A 20,037-nucleotide genomic window follows, 5' to 3' on the forward strand; every position below is an offset into this window, starting at 1 on the left:
CCGTATTCAATATAAAACAGTGAAAGCCTGAAAATATGCTGCACTTTTTGTTAAAGCTTTATGAGCTCTGGGCAAAATTAAATTAAATTGTCCCCGGATAGAATCAAGACCCCATCAAGATGGAATAATCTGTTCAGCAGAAATTTTCATATTAATGGCGTTCATTTCTATAATAGTCAGAATTATCAAAGAAATCGCATATATTTTAATTTACTTCATTATAAAATAAGCCCATTATCGAAGGCTTATTTATATTAATACATTTATTTTTGATTTCTTGTATTTTAACAATAAATAATTTTCAATGCCACTTTGCATACATAATACTCGTTGTCTGTGAAAATAAATAGGATAAATTACGGTTGAAGTGAGCGCCGATTTCTTTGGATCTCTCAGAGATATCCTCGATTTATGTTTACAAGCTATTGACTTAAGACTAAAAGAAGATGCCTAGACTAGTAGTAGAGGCTTGGAATCCTCACTTCGCAGGCTCTCCTAAAGAAAGCTTCTCGAACATAGGCATAGTTCTGATTACAGCTGGGTGCACAATGAACTCGGCATCTTCATTGATCGGAAAATTTGGATCTGCGGCAGCCAAATCGTTGACGGCTATATCGTTGGATAGATCGATGGGCACAAAGTTCTCCTCGATATCGATCTCGTTGTTCAGATCGTTTTCAATGTCCAATTCAGGATCGTGCTCTCGATCCTGATCCTGATCGAATTCGGCCCACTCATCGTTGAAGGTTTCGCTCATCACGACCGGAGTTGTAGCCTCGCCGTCCTCATCGTCTGAGGAATCGAATTCTTCGCGCTCCTTCTTCTCTTTCTTCTCCAAGTACTCCTTGTCTTCGTGTCCCTGCTCCAAATCTCCCTCCTGTCTGATCTCCTCTCGCACGGTTTCCATCATTTGCTGCAGCTTATCCATGGTGTTCTTTTGCTCTTCCGGTTGAGATTCCACTATATCCTCACTGATATCGGAAGCTTCGAATTCGGAGTCTATGGGTGAGCTGGTGTGAGGATTGGTTGTATAACTTGTGTTTGTTGGTGTTGTGGACTGTGCATCGATTTGTTGTGAGTTTAGTGGTGCATATGTGTGCGAAATAAACAATAATAAAAGGTTGAAATTAATGTTTGATGACTTCTTTCCAATCTATAGGGTTAGGAATTGGTTAACTTTCAATTTAGCAGCAACATGCAGAATGCAAATAAAGTTATATTTCTTAAAAAATAGTTTGTTAATTAATTTTTGCAAAACTGTACTTGGCGAATTAAATTGTATAATTTTTATTTGCGTAAAGACTCACAATGATGGCACCTCTTCACGCGTAGTGATCAATTCTTTAACTGAACTGCCTCCAAGTCGAGCTTAAGCTTTTATAACAGAATAGCAATTATGTTAAAGGGAAAGAGAGGGCAATATTAACAGCAGCTTACCGCAAAACCTATTTGGCAACGAGTGTGAACGGGCACGAAACACAACGATGTTTACAGATACATCTTATCAGCCGTTTTTCTCTCATGCTTAGATATATTTCTCTCTTTTTTTGGCTTCATTCATTATTTTCGTTTATTATTCAACGCTCAATTCGTGAGTCACCTTCCCTGGCTGTTAAATCAGCATTCAAATCATTCCATCTCACTCATCTTGTCATTTCTTCCCCGTCGTACAAATACTACTTCGCTCTACACTCGTAGTATTTTCTTAGAAATTCGCATTAATAATGCCTACAACCTTTTACACATTTGTGTATTTTGGTTCGTTGGGATCAACTTGTTATATTATATTGCAGATGATATATCACAACGGAAGAACTTTGAATGCGGGGTAGACTGAGAAGAAACTTACTATAGTCTTTATGCAGATTAACGGGAACTGAGTCACCGAGCTTGTTTCTTGTTAAATTCTCGAGAATTCAAGCCGATGTTTGAGTAATTACATTTTGAATGATTATTTTAATTAGTAAGCTAAATATGGCAACTATTTTTGCGCAACCTATGAATTATTTACAATTTATTGTTATAGAAATACGAACTATATATGGACATACAACTTATTATATATTTCTAGAAATACGTAATTATAGATATTATATAATGTTTAAATATTTCAGTTATTATTAGGGCATGTGCATGTTGTCAACGCTTACAAGCTTAAAAGTTATCAGTAGATTGCGATATTTGCGATTATAGCACCTTCCTTTTGCAAAAACTTCAATCTCCCAATTGTTTAACGGCCTTCAAAAATTTTGCAATATTTCAATGCAGCTGGAAAAGTAGTTATGGTCGCTCTTCTGCCCCGCCCTCCCAAAAACTCCCTTCCATGTGTATTAATATTTATAACCATGAATATTAAATTCAAATAAACGCATGAGAAGCCAGGCCTCTTCCCCACACCCCGTTTCCCCATCACCCCAAAACACAAACCACAACTTTCAATATCCGCGCGAGATGAAATATAAAGTTGAACGCACAAAAAATTTAAATGGAAATATAAAAACAAATCGAATGCGTTTCGCAACTTGTGCGAATAGTTTTTATTTTTGCCGACCTCCTGCTTCCGTTGCGGGCATGAAAATGTCACCGCTGGCAATATTTAAATTTAAAATAGCGTATTTAAACGTTGACATGTCACTTACAACTTTAAAGTTGTTAATAATTGCGCTTTACGCAACATTGCAATTTTTTTACGGCCATTTATTAATTTCTCGCTGATTTATGCCGGTACGCAAAAAACAGCAAAAAATTTATCCAACCGGTACTCGTCGATTTCGACACAATAAATTCTCATAAATACGGCCCTGCCGCCGCCCACCAGCCACGCCCTCCGGTCACGCCCACCACGAAACGTTGGCCCCACCGCCCAAGACAAGGATTTATGCGAGCGGAGCGCATGACTTTTAATAAAAATTAATTTTTATTATGGACTAAAAGTAATTAATGGACTTGCAACAAAAATGCCAAGAAAAATGGTCGCATGTGATGCATGGACCGCTAAAGAATCGGTTACGGGTGTGACCAATTGCCAAGGTTTTGCACAGGTTTTGGGGACGGAAAGTATTTATATATCCTGGCAGAGGGTATAATGATTTATGTCCAAAGTAGCAAAGGATCAAAAGCCTTGTCCGTATGTCCGCCTGTCCGTTTGTCCGTCCGTCCGTTTCTAGGCGAGCTAGCTTTTCACTAGACTTAAAGTATGATACATTCCCAAAACCCTTCATTCTATAACTGAATTTATATAAACTCGAAAAAAATCTCAGTTAAAGCCTAACTTATTGTGCATTAACTTTGTCACGATTCAATTCCAGCTGTCAGTTACAAAATAAAGATATATATTTCCCTCTCATCACATTAACCTTTTTACTTGTCTACAAATTTGCATAATATTTTGTTACATATAGTTTTTTAATAATGTGGCCACAAACTATAATTTGTTTGCATTATTAATTTGGATGCACTGCAATGCCATAAAAAAGGTCTCAAATTACTCACAAGTCCAATGAACCAATATGCATATTACATGACTGCAAAATCGTTATCAGATAGGAAGAAAAAACCATCTAATTGTACAATTAAACATTTTGTCGGGTTAATAAAATATTTACGATTGCGGTTTGAACAGATTATTGGCCTGACAAATTAGCAAAACTTAATTATAGAATAAACGGAACTAAAAAAAAGCACTGCATTACAAATAATAAGCATAGAAACAAATGAAAGCTTTAAACAAACAGAAGTGAATCAAATATAAAAGCATACCACAACCAAACCAAATCCCCAATAATGTGTTATTTCAGTTGCATTATTTGGAGATATAATATTTAGTACAATAAAATAAACGCAGGCAATTTCTATAGTAGGTATATACAATGTGTACTGCTTAGTTTTGTGGAAAACTTTATTTAAAAAAGAATAGAAATATGTATATAGGTATATCATATTACATGTTATAGAAAGATCTCAATATACAATTCGTTTTTTTTATTGGTTAGTAGAGCGCTTGCCAAGCATTTCCAGGTTAAATGTCTTTCAAAGAATATAAGTTTTTTCTCTGTCGTAAATAACTTTATACCTTGGGCTCATCAATGTCGCGCACCTCGTTATCCTGCGGCTGCTCCTCCAGCGGCTCGCGGCGATCGTCGTCGTCCTCCTCGTCGAACTCCTCGAACTTCTTGGGCGGGGAGGAGGTGCTGGGCTCCACAGCCGGCTGGAAGTCACCTCCACTGGTGTGCACTCCCTGGGCCACCTCCTCGCCGCTCTCCAAAGGACGCACATTCACCAAGCGGACCTTGAACACGCTGTTGCTATCACCATACACAGTCTCGTTGATCTCAACCTTATGGCCATCGACAACCTGGTGGTGAATTGTATTAGTAATGACTCTTAGACAAATCCATCAGATTATTTCATTCGCATTGCAGTTTCATATCCTCCTACCTTAATGGTGGATGTGGTGTTGGCGTTCTTTGAGTCCAGCGGAATCAGAGGACGCACTCCAAATGGAAAGCCTGCGCCGCTGCCATCACTGGAGTCATCAGAGTCGCCAGTCGGAGAAGCGCCTTCCTCGCCAGAATCCCTGCCAATTACAGGCCACAAACGGGTGCGTAGACGGCGGAAGAGATCTAAAGAAAAGATTTTATTAACAAATTATCGTAATATCTTATCTTAAAAAAGTTGCATATTTTGTGTAACATTTTTTATGAATATTTTGAATTGATTTAATCTAAGAAGGAGCGCAACGCACTGCTAAAACTAAAGAAATTCAAGCATCTGGTGGGAAACAGAGCAGGTGTTTCTGGTCTAGACTGGCTCATGAAATTTCCCTTGAGTCTCTCTATCTATATTTCAATCCTTGAGCAGGGTGAGACATTCCGTTGTCGTCCCAGCCTGCTGCTAATGTATTTTTCAGTTTGAAAATCCCTAATCCGTAAACGCACTAAAAAGCGTTTTCTGTGTCGCCGGCGTCTCTGTCATTTTCTTGTCTGCACTTTTGTAATCCTCAACCCCTGGCTGCAACCCCTCCCTATTCTAGTCTATAAGTCTATCTTCTCCTCAGCTCTTTGGCCTTTTTCAGTCGCTTTTTTTTGTTGTTGTCTTCAACCTTGCCATAAATTCTTGACCGCATTGTTTGCACGACTTTGTTTTGGCCCGGTTGCTGATTGCCGTTTGTCGACAAATTCATTTGCTTGCTGCATTTTAATGCGTTTAAATAGCTGCGTGAAATAGTTTACGCTCTTCGCCTCAAAAATTCTAGATTCTGATCTTCTTGAAAGATTACAAGACACACTTTAAAGCTTATATCTTAGGGCTCTCGCCCCTTTTTTGTTTTTCGGTGCTAAGAAATCGATCCTGGTGTATCAAAAATAATTCGCTGACAAGAAACTTTGCTGGCCATCGCAACGTTCAACTTTCCATTTGTCTATATGCCATTTTCTACGCTTCGTTATCATTGACCTGCAATCTTCAATCCCCCAACCCAAAAAATAAGACAACAAAGAACATAACAACTTTTATGCATGCACAATGCCCAAGGCTTTTGGAAGTTTTTATCCTACCCCACGACCTCGAGCGTATTAGGAGAAGATTTATGAAGTTTCAGCTTCATCGTCGTCATCTGCGACGTCTTACGGTCTCAGTTAAGCACAAATTGGCAAGAAGAGGCGCAAAACTTTTCACTTTTAATGGTCAACAGACTTGTTTGACCTACTCCACGCCACTCTCTTGGGTCCACCATAAATATAGAAATAAATACAAGAGCATAAATAAACTTTGTCTGGCTACAAGAACTTGACATAATATTTTGATAAATTGTTTTTCATTTCACTTCCAAGGGAATGGAGTGGGAAATAGGCAGAAAACGAGATGGCTAAGTTAGGAAGTCTCCAAAGAACATTGGCTAATTGGCTTGGCCCTGGGGATGTGCTTTTAAGCCATGGCCAACAATAATAAACATTTAAGTCATACTCTGTTTACCTCCTCAAAATAGAATTAAAAACACGATTTTTTGGCAGCATGATGAACAATTAAGTTAGAAATATTATTAAATCGTGGTATTTCGGAATATTGTTGTCACAAACTTTTACTCAAAACCAAAATGCTCTGCTCATCCGCGACAATATTAAGTATACGTAATATGTCAAACGTTCGATCATCGTTAAGCGGAATAATAATGACGACATTAAATGCATGCGAGACATGTAATTGCATGTTGCATGCAGTTTTTGAGGCCACATTAAAATATTGTTTAATTAAAATATCATTATAAATGCTCAAGCCGATTAAGCACCACATCACGCATACGCCGCATGTGCCGCACGGTACTCACCATCGAAGGAGTCGAAGATGCCCACATTGAAGCTCGAAGGATTCGGCTGAAGGAAGGGATAACCAGAGCCGGTATCGATGACGCCGCGGAAGTTATGGAAATCCGATTCGGGCTGAGGGCGTGATGGTACTTTAATCACCTCCGCATCGTCCTGTGGATCGTTGCGCGCTGAAATGCAAAGACAGAAAAAGTTATTTCAGTAGAAATTAAGCACTGTTAGTCATCATTAAGAGCCAAATTGGCCGTCGAAAATTGGATTGAATTAGCCAAATCAGCGGTTCAAAGAACCCTTTTGCCTGCCTCATTAACGCTGACTACGCAATCTTTGCTTTGCATAATTTTTTCCATCTATCCTTCGCTTGAAGGGGTCTCTCTCTGATTATGCGAGTGCTTTTTTCACTCGACCCTTCCTGATTACTGGAATTTTATTTATTCTTTGGAAAATTTAAGACATCAGCTCCTCACTGTGTTTTCAAACCCTATGCTCGCTACTTCAAAAACTGGGCCAAGGTTTTATCTGAGAGCCCCTAAATAACGAGTCCTTCGCCGGGATTTCGCAGTGAGCGCAGTGCAGTCAGGTTGCAGGCGTAGATAAATTCACCCATCCTCCTTGCCGCCGACGCTCAATCTTTTTAACCCTCAATCTTTAGTCCTGGCATGTTGCACTTCATAAATCTCAACAGCTGACACTGACAGCGACAACAGGCAAAACAACGCAACATACAACATACAATCATACAACAAGTGTCCAGGGGAAGCACGAATAACACAAGTCAGGAGTGGAGATGGGATGATGATGACCAGGGCGGTACTCAGTACTACCAAAATGTGTTAGCACGAAACTATATATGCATTAAAGATAAATATACTACAACATTATGTTTAATATTTGTTTTTCCAAATATTTGCGATTATTTGAATCAACCACTTTGCGATTCCTGCATACCCCGCCGCATCGGACACTTTGAGCCAAAATAACGACGTTAAAAATAAGTCAAGCCCAGTTGACTCTGCTCGACTCATCTCGGGGCAACTCGTTTCGCCTCCAGTTGGAGTGAAATGTGAAAATGTGAAATATGAAAAGCTTTATGTGCTGCGTGAAATTGCTTACGCAGAAGGCGAACGTATGTGACCCCAAGGGTTCATGGGGGCATGCATGATATGATGTCTGATTCAGGGGTGCACAAAACAAATGCACTTTTGCGGCTCCCTTATTACATTCGCTTTTTAAGCCGATTTATGAGAAATATACACGACGATGTCCGCAATATGTTTGGGTTTTTCTGAACAGAAAAAATGTCACCACCCACCAACACCCCCACCCTTAAGTCCCACTCAGCTCGAACATAAAGTGGAGCAATTGAAGAAACAAAAACAAAGACCCCAAATGTGGGCCAGAGGCGCCGAGTAAAAGGGGGGCCGATTGGCAGACGTGAATGTCATTTACAAGTGCAAATATTTACCTTTGGTGGTGCATATGAAAGTGGGCTACCTGCTGGCAAATATGCACCATGGATATATTTGTTGGTATACATAAATGCACAGCTCACATCGCCAATATGAAGATTTTTCTTAAAGTATTCGTATGGTTACAGGTATTTAAATATACATAAATACACATAAATGTACAATAATTGTACATAAAACTGTCCTGAAGTTTAAGTCCAAATTTACAGGGTACAAAACAAAAGATAACCCCATCGTTCATCAGGCCAACCCCTAATTTCTTTTTAAAGGCCATTAATCATGCGAAACGTGGAGCACACGGGAAATATGAAAACATCTAACATGGCAGTTTCATTAATTTTCCAATAATTAAGCCCAGACAGGGGACTACCGCTTTTCTCCCGACTTTTCGCATTATAACCGCCGCTGCCTCTGCTGAATTATGGAATTAATAAAGCCAGTTGGCAGATTTTTGGTGAAGCCAAAAGGGACTGTGGAAATTTTCTGCAATGCGCTGCGCTTTTGTTCTAAACACAACGAGCGTTTTTGTAGCTAATTATGTAAGGTTAACAAGCGGCGGGCGTGGCACTCATATATATTTTCATTTTTACTTCTTTTTTCTCATTTTTGTATTTTTGGGGCAGAGGGCCTTCCAGTTTTGTTGCCTTCCTGGGAGGCCAAAATAAAATCCCTGACAATCGCTTGGCCTGCGTTTTATGGCGCTAATTGGCCAAGGGGCAGCAGTGGGAGTGGCTGGCTGGCTGGCTGGCTGCGTCAATTAATTAACATAATTGTACAATTTTGCATAATTTAGTGAGCAGCAATGATGATTTTGTGCACCGGACTTCTTTGCCTTGGCTCACGGAATATTCGGGCTCAGTGGCTAAGGTTGGTTCTTTGAGTAGGTGATTTGATGCTGAAATTTAGCAGGAGTTTAAAACTTAAACGAATTCATATTTAAATTCATATAAAATTCAGATATTTTATCCAGAAAAATCATGACATTTATATAGTCAAATTGATTCAACTGACGTTATATTTTTGTATGTTTAGCGCTTAACAAATTTAATTTCCTGCAAAGCAAATAACATTTTTCAAAAAATCCACAGAACCATGGCTGATAGTCATTATCAAAGACAATATTCCACATTATTTGTTTTATAAAACATGACATTTTAGCTCTCCAACAAAGTCATCGAGACATAATTAAAAGACACGTTGGGAAATATGAGAATTTGATGGAACTAGACTATGTGATTTTGACTAGAAATAAATACGTAAAGATAATTGCCAACTGCAATGGTTATTTCTTCGTTGCCTGTGCAAAATTGCTGGAAATATGAAAAGCTCTTCGAATTTCCCCACTTGCAGCGCCAAAAATGGTAATTAAACTGCTGGCAAAATGCATCGGGTTGGCTTTCCATTGGCGTTTCCATTGCATTTTCGTATCCGGGGGATGAGACACCGAACTGGCCATCAAATTTATATTGCGGCTATCCCGGGCCAACATAGATGAGTGGCCCCAATATGGTTTTGGCCAACATACAAAATTGCAATTCGCTTTTTGGCCATCATCGATGCGTGCGTTTTCAATTACTTTGACGATCAAATTGTTGATGAAATATGTGTAATACTCGCTCGTCTATTGCCGAGACAAGCTTACTGCCACTTTTTCACTATTCATTTGCCATTTTCCGGCTTTCCCATTCGAAATTGCAAATTCAATTCGCCAAAAATTGCATTTCCCTTGGCTGTGGTAAAACTTTTCTAATTAATAGAAAGAGTAGCGAATAAAATGAGGAAAAAAATAATAATACTGAAAATCAACAACAACAACTTTTCAACTCTTTCTGCAGGGCATTCTCATTAAGGACTCGGACTCTCCTTATTCCCCTCAACTCATCCCTTTCGGCCATCTATCAATTATTTTACCATTTTAACGCTCACAAATCAATTAAAGTTTTCCAGCGAATTTTTGCCTCGATTTTGTTGCTCCTTTTTGCAGTTGCACACAATTAATGAATTTTTAATAGCTGCACTTCGGTTAATGTGAAAAGTTTTCCCCTAATGCCGCTTGGTGGAGAGGGTTGTGGGGGGGGGGGACTTAGGCTTGTTGTAACTATGATTGTAGTTGCAAAAAGTTAGTTAACTATGTAAATCTTTGGAGAATCTTCTTTTTTTTCAGCCACGTTACAAGTTATTACTTAAAGCGAAAAAGTAGAAGAAAGAAGCTTAATGAAACGGTCATCAGTGGGGAAGAAAAGTAACTAAAGCTTATAAGTGAAAAAAAATTATTTATTAATAATTATTTACAGAAATCATTTGGATTTGAAAAGAAAACAAATAAGCTTTCGTATTTAAATGAACAAACCATTGACAGTGCAACCAATTAATCTTTGGCTTTCGCTTTTAAAATCACCTTTCCGGCCGTAATCCATTAGCCTAATCCCATCACAGATTAGATTCCAGCCACCCAAATCTGGGCGCATTTCCAGCTGCAAAGAGGCGCCATCAACGCCTTTGCGTCCGGAGCCCCAAACCCGAAGCCAAACTCAAATCCAGGGAAAACACTTGGGCTCCATCCGCTTGAAGTGTGCGGAAAGGATATCGGGATTCCCGCCTGCTGGCAAACTCGATTGTATGCAATTTGGGTTAAAATGATTTCAAATCAGTTGAAAACCACTGACCAGAGACAGTCCGAGGCCTGTCGAAGCCAAGGCAAATGGGAATGGCCAACAATGGGTGGGGGAGGGGCACATCTGCCGGGTAGTGGGCGTGGCCCGAGTGCAGACTTGTGTCACGTTCAAGAACTCTAAACAGGGGGAAAATTAGTTTGATGCCCCAGAACACACCGACGCATATCTACGACACTTGAGGTCCTGAAGAGGGGTTCATGGGGCAAATGTCAACAGCAGTCGAGGCGAAAGTGAAATCAAAGCCCGCTTTTGAGTTAGCCACCCAAATGTCCAATGCCCTCACATGCCCAACTCCCTCCATCCGCCCATCGCCAGCCACCCACTGACAGCCCCAATCGAGTGAAAGTGCAGATGGAAGCTTAGTTGCTGTCATTCTCCAAGTGAAATGCCTTTCAATTGACCTGCGTGATTGTGTGTTCTGCTATTTTGCTACCACGCATTTATCGATCACATGGAGAAATTCTTATATAATTTCATTTCGATTTTTAGAATTTGAATATTTTCTTAGCATCTATGATTTCGGAAAATTTAACTTCATGTTCAAATAATCGTAATATTTTTTGCCAAGTAGACTTCCCTAAAATTTTGTTCAGTGCACATCACACGCACATGCTATCATCTCCTTCCAATCACAGTTCTGTTCGGCAAAAAGAAGAACAAGTTTAACAAATGATGGACGTGCAGAACCCCAACTCAAAGTGCGCATATCGCTTTGGTTGGAGCTTTGGAAAAACGAAATCGAAATTAGTTTAACGTCTGAATCCCTGGCTAACCGTCCTAAGTCCCCCCTTCCCCCAGGTCAACCCCTTTTTGGGGGGCGGCTGTCTGTCTGCCTGCTATCAATTCTAATTACAAATGTCAACAATGATTTTTCGGCCATCCCCTGGATGTGCGAGATGTGTGATGACGTTAGCTTTGAGAGTGGGGGACTCTGGCACCCACTGCTCACCAAATCGAAGGGGTTGAGTGGGCGGGCTGGGAGCCACTGGGTGCCTTGATTAATGTGACGCGTTGCAACAACAGCTGGGGCCACACGCGGGTCTCGTTTCACGGTTGCCTCCATTCAGCTGCCCACTCTTTAGGTTTCAGATACACTCGAAGAGGTTTTTTAAGTATCTAGATCTCGCTATTAGAAAATCTGATCAATAATATAAATAATTAAAATACAAATAAGCACTTTATGAAAACAGTTTTTGAGTATCAAAATAGTAAATAGAACGTCTTGGGTCCTTAAGCGGGTACTTATAACCTTCAACGAAGCTTAAAATATAATTTTTTAAGTCTAGGAAAAAATTACTATTTTTTTGAGTGCATGATTCACAGTGTAGCGGATGCGCTGTCTATTAGGGGATGCGGTGCAGTTCTAGTTATCTGCATGGTTATTTCCCCCTGTCTACAATTGATTGGCAGTCGCGTTGAGTGGCGACTCCATATGAGGCAGTGATAAGTTGGGGAGCAGCCCGTAGTACAAGAAGAATGGGTTGTGACAGATTCGAGTTATATGGCTGCGTGGAGGCTTCAATGTCCTGCATGTCCTGTGGAAAAATAGCTGGACTGGGCATGTTAATGACTTGAGAGCAGATAACAAATGCGATTTAGTGCCGAATTACAGAACAAATTTTGGGGATTACAATCGTTGAGGATATCTGATTGAAACTGGAAACTTAAACCAGATATTTAAAATTTATACAACACTTATTGAAGGTAAGTAATTTAAGTCCTTTGATCAAAGTAAACCACTTTTGAGCTGAATTCTCATAATCATTCATAAACAATTGCCTCATTTGGCGCACAATGCAGCCTCATTAACCAAACAAACAAATAACTTGGCTATTGAATCTTTCAACAACCCCATTTCTTGGGCTCCATAATAAGAGTGGCATAAAATCACGATTTGCATGACAAACCCATTTTTACGTGCCCACAGTTGGAAGTTGGCAGTAAGGAAGCCGGCAAAGAACCGCTAACCAAAACAAAACGAAATAAATATAAAATCAAATTTAATTCAATTAATTTTGGGTCGCTAGGTCAGCCCGCAAGGCCTACACCCCCCATTTCCACCTACCACCCCCACCGCCAACTTATCCCTCAACTCAAGTCAGGTGCTGCGTTCATTTTTCATTTCTCACTCCAATTCATTTGCATTTTGCCGAAACATAAACAAAACGCGAGTTGAGCCTAAAACCAAACAGGAGAAAAAAATCAGGGAGTGCTACTGAGAGCAGTACACAGCGAGAAAAATATTGTTAAAATCATAATTAAGATTATGCAAGTTAAAAATATGGTTTGTTTGTGATTAAGCACCTTATTCAGGCGTACGATGATTAAAAAAAATTCAAAATAAAATTGTTTCAATTCTATTCTACAATAGTTTAATATTAAAAAGTTTTAATCAAGCAAACTGAAGTAAAACTCGCATTTTCATAACATCCTATTGGGCTAAATGCTTTTTGTATACGTAATCTTATAAAATAAAATAGAAAATTAATAATATTGTAGTTTTTCTTAACCACCTTCTTAAAAAAGCAATTAAGCCGAATTTGATTTAACATTTTTCTCTCTGTGCAATCAATCCATCTCGCTCTGTCCCTCGGGACTTTTCTCCCGATCCCGAAATGTGACAATCGTGTCACGTACTCAATGTTCTGGAAGATTGAACGTTACGTTTGTCGCGTTTAAAATGAGTTTTTTCATCTGAATTTGATTTTGATTGTTTGGTCCCGGACACGAAGAGCGCCGCCCCCCTGTCCCCCATCACAGCAATTGCCAATTGTTGTTGTCATATCGTCGCCACATGCAACAAATTATTCTGGAAAGCAGCAAAACTGAAATGAAATGGCCAAAAAGTAAAATTGTTTAATTTTAGGCTTTCCCCGGCCATTGTCGTCTGCCTCAGCCTTCATTATTTCTGTTGGATCCAGAATCATTTTTGCCGCCGAGTACGTGCAGAAAATTTATAAAGAATGAAAAAGATTTGATTTCTGGGTTTGATTTGTAAATGGTTTTGACTTCCGAGGGGGGAAGGGGGCACGGCACTGCGGCAGGTGGTGCAATTGTTAATGATTTGTGTGCCGGAGTTTGGCCTGAATGAGTATGGGTTTCACTCCGAAGGCTTTCACTTTAAATTCGGCATCGAATGGCAATCGATGGAACAGAACACTGGGCTCCAAAATCAATACTTCATTTTATAGAATTATATAAGCAAAAGTTACTAAGTATAAATTGAAATAAAATAAACTGAATATTAATCAAATGTATATACTTAATATAAATAATTTTAAAATTTATATACTAAATGCTATCTGTAATGATAAGATAGTTTTAATATTCTATGTACCCCGAAATCCCTTAAAAGGCTCAAAAAACTAAGCAGCTTGGTGCAATGTCTTCTGAGAATCCGAAGCAAGCTCCAATTAGGCTTTTGATATGCTCAAATAACTTCAGAACCATTCCACAAGAGCCTCAATTTGGCAGCCATCCAAATGATTTCTCGGTTTCTTGGCCAGAGATACGGAGTATGCAACATTTTCATAAATTCCACTGGCAGCAATGGATTTGTGGGTGCAGCCCCTGAACATGATTTACGATTACTAAACTACTTAATGTTAATCAATTGTGCAGCAGTTTCAGTTTCTCAGGACGACGATGAGCACAATTTGTTGGACAGATAATTGCTGCAGACACTTTCTGCAATCATTGCAAATGTTGCATGGTGACAATGTTGCATGTGAATGCCAAATCAAATCGAAAGGGTGAAAATGAGGGAAAACTTCGATGGCGAGGCATGGGCGCTATGGAAATTTGAGGTTCGCATATTTTTGGGTTGCCTGCAAAAACCGCAAATTGCTATTAACGAAAATCTAATCATAACCGGAAATTAATTTGACAGGAATCTCATTAAATTCACAGCCATGCCAAAAGGACACATATGGTAGCAGCTGCTGACGGGTCTGTGAATCCGATCCCGTTCCCACTGCCAATCCACAGCCCCCCTGGCCCTTCTACGCCCATGCAATACTAATTCACCATCCGCAAATCCCCTTTCGCAAATCGTTTAAAGCTGCATTGCGTTGACATTGCAACTGCCTGCCGAGTATTTGAGTAATGTGCGGGATTTCATTATAATATACAATTATTCCTGTGCATCACGATGTTTACACGCAGTTCTAACTCGTGAATTGTCAGCGTGATACATATCTCAAATTCTTAGATTTCAGGATGTATTTTGTAATTAAGAAAAACTTGATAACTGATCTTAAGTTCTTTTATTGCTGAAACCGAATTTAGTTAATTAGATTTTGAATTAATCTCAAGATTACTGAGACCGCATAAACTTCTTGCGGCGATTGCTCCGTGTTAATTCCCCCAGTTTGTGCTGACTATGAGCAACTGCCTCTGCTTCTCCGGCGACTGCCTTCTGTAATTTATTTCTGATTTCGGGTTTGCGCCATGCGTGGCTGAGCATTAGAGGCGCTTGCACATTTTGCCAGCACATAAATTAACATAAAGAGGCGGCAAACTGCGAGGTGAAAGGGGCCTGGGGGCGTGGCAGAGCGGCTGAATGGACCGGGGTGGGGGGTATAACCCTCCAGGGAGGCCCTGCGGCGATTACGTGACATTGAACCAGAGCCAAAGTGGCTGATTCTGATGGCTTTTGGTCTGCCGTTGCAGTAGTTCTCAATCACAGACGACGAGAGTTCGAGTCACCGTCTAATTGGACAGGGGCGCCGTCAAGGGGGGAGCTGCACTTAATCCCTTCGTGACATCTGACAATTGCAATTTAGCCGACGATCCATTGAGAGTCCAGAGTCTCTGGCCAGTCGGCTGATCTATTGTCTCACGGTCGTGTTGTTGGCATTTCATTGTTGATTAGGCAAATACTAACAATGCAGCAACAAAAAAATGCTTAATTAAACTATTCGTTTGTTTTTACAACTGCCCAATGATGACTCATGTTTGTCGTAAGCTGCTAGGTTCTATACAGTAGTTAAGATGAGAAGTGCGCAGCTTCAAATGAATATAATTCAGTTTTAATCTACGCTACCTGGCTAGTTTGGAATATAAAGTATTATTAAAGTATTAAAGTATTTTTCACCCATTAAAAATCGCAATCACGATACAACGATAAAAGTTTTCGGCTAGAATTGTATGGGTTTGAAAGTGATTAATAATAATAACAAGTTTTACTGCCTCTTAAAATTACGGCATCTTTTGAAATTCATATAGAGCCAACTAAAGTTATCACTTCCTTGAATTTAATTTAATTGTTTAATTTAACACAAGCCAATAGACGCTGCGGTAAAACCTAAAAACCAAACAAAAAGTGCCAAGCTGTTGATTTCATTTTCAACGAATTAATGTAAAACCAAAGTGACAAGGCCAATAGTAAAACTTCTTGGTACAATAAACGAATTACATTTGGCAGCTCAAATTCCAAAAAAAATAAGGAAACAATTTATTTTAATTTATATGTAGGCAGTCGGCGTTGTTGTTTTAATTCAATTTACAATTCATGTGAACAAAGTTCAATTTATTTGGTTTCTTTGCCCTAAAGTCACCGCAAAAGTCCAAAATTCCAAGGCAATAACTTAAGTCACTTTAAATTAAAACCCCAAGATGTACGCATTTTATTTAGTTCGCAAAAGTGTTTTCTACTTAAATGATTTGTTCATTCAATTGGCTTTGTTTTCAATGCTTTAATTTAATATGCCTTCTCTGACGTGGATGTGAAATTCTCAAATTAAATAGTCGGCTTAGATTTCTAAAAACGACTGATAACATTTTAAATTTAACTGTGTTATCAGTTTAGTTTTAATTGAATTGTCACTTAGATGGTGTATTGAAAATAAAACAAACTAACTTATAATTTAAATATTCTTACATTAAAAGCTACTTTCTCCGATTTGTCAAAAATTTTCCATTGCCAGCTTATCGCCCCATAAACAAACTATGAGTTTTTCCACTTCATAACAATTGCAACTGATTTAGGCCAGACACAAAATGTTAATTATCTCACTATATATCATACAATTTAACCATAACATTTGTATGGGCTAGTAAATTAACTTCAATTTGCATAAATAAATAACCGTCTAAATTAAACAAATTGCCCGTCTATTCAGCAGCAAATGGCAACAATGAAAACTACATGTAATAATTCACCAATAATTTTCATAATTGTTTTGAGTTTTATTACTCCACGCATAGTTCCACGTACGAGCAGCAGAAATTCAAAAAAAAGAAATAAAAAAAAGTGATTTATGTGAACATGCAATTGCAATTTGTTCTGCGGCAGAGAAAGACATTCCCTGGAAAAAGGCCTTAAAAGCGAATTATGGCCACAATTAACCCAATTCTTTTGGCCATGGGACACTGACATGAAGCGTTCTCATAAAAGCCAAATTAAGAAAAATAAGAAAACAAAACAAGCGGAGAAAAGTGCTCAAGAATTTCACTTGCAATCAGCCAGAGAAATGGGATGACTTGAGTGTATAGTATGTCAGTTCATTCAACCGATTCCCCGAGTTGATTGAAAGATGTAACAATATTAATTTAAATTTTAAATATATAATCCAGAATAGATAAGCCTGCAGATAAATCCAGTATTTCCACATTTATAGTGACTTAATTGGTTACGTAAATTATTTTAATTGGATATGATTCTATCCTCAGCATGTTCAGATCGCAAATCATTAAATAATTAAATAGAGAAAAAATTAAATAGTTAGAGTAACTACTATTTGTATTTTAAAATAATATATAACATTGTCTGCATGTTCGCCCATCAATTTACGAAATATTTCACTGCAATTTGAAGTACTCATTCCTAAGATGATTCTCAAGCAAAATTTGCCGAAAAATTGCGATTCACGAGTGTTGCATAAAATTTGTATATTCCTGGCAAATGACTTGGACTGCAACGAATTTGACAACTTCAAGTGGCTGTGGCAGCTGCCAACCCGCTGCCACGCCCACTCCCACCAAACCGCCCCCATCTGCGGGTATCTGCGATTCGCTGGCAGCTTCTTCAGCAATTTATGCATTCAAGTGGCAGCCAAAGGCAGCGAACAGCAAACGCTGATGATGACAATAAAGGACGCTGGATCTGATATTTTGCCATTTGTAGTTACTTGTGTATCCGTAAGATGCATTTGGCTGATTGTCAAGTGCCTCGCTTTGTTATCAGCATGCTGACATCATTATCCGGCAAAGGCAGCGACTTTAAATTTCAATCTGCTGCAGAGTGACATTAAAACCTCTCTCGAATCCAACATTTAATAATTATTAAGAATTCTATGCATAATAGTTTATAGAATTCATAGTGACTAACAATGTTATTTAAAAGCTGTTCCCAGTTAGAATTACTTCGAGGTAATCTTTCGGATTCTACCAGAATATTCCAGATCAAGAAGGAATAGGTGGTACGTAAAAGAGTGCGAATCGGAATTCCCGTTTGCTTATCAATTTTCTTTGTTAATAAAGTCAAAAGGTTGTCTGTGCTTTTTAATAACTAATTATGTGCACATAAAAATAAGTAAGGAAAGTGAAGGAAAACAAATGTGTAACATATGTGCGCAAAATGCATATTAGTTTGTTTCTTTATATAGAAGTACTTAGGGCAAGTTAACATTTAGTTTCTTTATATAGAAGTACAACATTTAGTTTTCAACTATCAATCATTTAAATGCTAAATTATGAAGTGCATCTAAACTGAACATCATCTAGCCTTTCACTTACCTGGCAATGTGAAAACGCCGCTTAGGGCTAGCACGGTCATCAGCAAACCGAACAAGAGCTTCATTTTTGTTTTTGTATTTCACAAGCTAATAGTTTGTTTAATTTGTATAGTTTATTTAGGGCTGACAGCTTTGAAGCGTTGATGTGAACCGGCAACCGGATTCGATTCTGTTCAGTTTTGTTCTGTGCGGAAAGACAAACAATCGTCAAATGCGCTTAAATGATTTGAGGAAGCGGCAAATAAACGGCCGCCGGCTGAGTGAGTGAGAAACCGAGTGAGTGACTAGCTGACCGCTCTCTTGCTCTCCCTCTCACTCAATTAGCCGCTGGGCTTATAAATATTCCAAATGGCAGGCAAGTGTTGTGGGAAGAGCGCTTCACTGTGCCCATCAGCTGGGTGCAATATTCGGGGACGCCACTGTACTGAATGCAGCGTATGAGTAATGTACTTAGGTACATTTATAATAATTTTTTAATGTACACCTTTTTGTTTCTGTTCTAGCTTACAAGTTTACTAACTATTGTATCTATTACTTTTAAAAATATAATATATTATAGATGCAAACCAATCTTAAACATTCTTAAAAGGAGCTCTAAAAAGGAAATGCTAGTAATATTTAAAAAGTTAACTTTTCAATTGAAAGGGTGTTTGTAAGTCGACGTTACTCTTTAAACCTTTTGCACATTTAGTTGTGATTTCAATTTACTTAATCAGTTTTTGTCTATGCTTCGTTAGCTGCACGCGGGCTTCTCTATTCCACTATATTTTTATTTCAGACTTAAAATGTGTCCCTGTCACAGTTGCTGAATGTTTTAGTCGGCCCATTCGTATTTCAATTCCACTTCGATTGCATTCAATGGAACTAAGTCTATTCAACGGCTGCTCGAATCACCTGTTGAGTTCAAGGTTTTAGTTTCTGTAAACAAAAGCATCATTTGCTTATTTCCCTAATGGGCAGCTATCGCGCATTTTCTTCCAAGGAAATGAAAACGAAGCTAAAGACTATTCTCAGCAATTAAATGGTTATGATAGAGTGCTTCTTTTTAATTCCATCGATAATGCAGTCACGCCTTGATTGAGCCGGGTTTAATCACGATCTTACTAACAAATATGCCAAAGATCGGCAATTTATTGGAAATCTTTAGTTAATCCGATTATGAATGATCTTTTAGACTTGAGAGAACTTACGTTATAACACCCAATTAAAATTCTGATAAATAAAAAAAGGCGTACAGAATTTGTAAATTTATACGCTGATTTAAATCTAAAATGTATTATAATCTCAAAACGAACTGGAATTTTTGCATATCAGAAAATTATTGAAATATCTTGCCCGACAGTAAATTCTTCAATGTCTTCAAAATTAGCAACTATAAACTTTTAATAGCATTTTTAATGTCCGATAGTTTTAGAAAGCTATTGTTTATGTTGGGCTCAGCATAAAAGTGAGCACAAATAAATATTTCGCAAACAGCTGCGTGAAGTAAATTAGGCGTCCAAATTATTGCCCAGACAGCCTAAACAAGCTGCAAATTATTTGTTTGTAAACATTTTTGTCAGCGCCGAAGCGGAAATTGTTCACGCACACAAATCCATTCACATACACATGCCGACACCCGCGAATTTGCATAAACTTTATTATTGTTACCGGTGTCATACAGTTATTTCGGTGGGTCGCTTGAATCACTCGATTTCGAAAGATCGCAGAAGAACGCGCGATCTTCAACGTGCGTTGGCTTTAATGAAACGTTTCGGACTAAACGGTTGCGTACGATTTTGGCTTCATTTATACCAGCTCACGTCGCTGGCACTCAAAAAAAAAGAATTGAGAA

At 38.6% G+C, this 20,037-nt stretch overlaps 1 protein-coding gene across 3 annotated transcripts; it reads right to left on the reverse strand.

Annotated features, from left to right (window-relative positions):
* Positions 1-239: 239 nt before the first annotated feature.
* Positions 240-19,966, reverse strand: LOC117146280. Of its 3 annotated transcripts, none has more exons than XM_033312280.1 (6): positions 19,865-19,966; positions 18,205-18,387; positions 6,326-6,493; positions 4,438-4,622; positions 4,073-4,354; positions 240-1,057 (listed from the first exon to the last, which is right to left on the reverse strand). In XM_033312280.1, the coding sequence occupies exons 2-6, from the start codon at positions 18,266-18,268 to the stop codon at positions 479-481; spliced, it is 1,278 nt and encodes a 425-aa protein (XP_033168171.1). In that variant the 5' UTR covers positions 18,269-18,387; positions 19,865-19,966; the 3' UTR covers positions 240-478. The 3 variants fall into 3 exon arrangements, with proteins under 3 accessions (XP_033168171.1, XP_033168181.1, XP_033168186.1); XM_033312290.1 differs by having other exon boundaries at positions 19,854-19,938; XM_033312295.1 differs by lacking the exon at positions 240-1,057 and having other exon boundaries at positions 3,967-4,354; positions 19,865-19,962.
* Positions 19,967-20,037: the final 71 nt, after the last annotated feature.

This window comes from Drosophila mauritiana, chromosome 2L (assembly GCF_004382145.1).
Source record: "Drosophila mauritiana strain mau12 chromosome 2L, ASM438214v1, whole genome shotgun sequence".
NCBI classification, from domain to species: Eukaryota; Metazoa; Arthropoda; class Insecta; order Diptera; family Drosophilidae; genus Drosophila; species Drosophila mauritiana.

Coding starts and splice junctions, on each gene's coding strand:
- LOC117146280 (XM_033312280.1), bottom strand. CDS start 18,268: ATGAAGCTCTTGTTCGGTTTGCTGATGACCGTGCTAGCCCTAAGCGGC. Junction 6,494..18,204: donor CGGCGTTTTCACATTGCCAG/GTAAGTGAAAGG, acceptor TTTGCATTTCAG/CGCGCAACGATCCACAGGAC. Junction 4,355..4,437: donor ACACCACATCCACCATTAAG/GTAGGAGGATAT, acceptor ATTCACCACCAG/GTTGTCGATGGCCATAAGGT.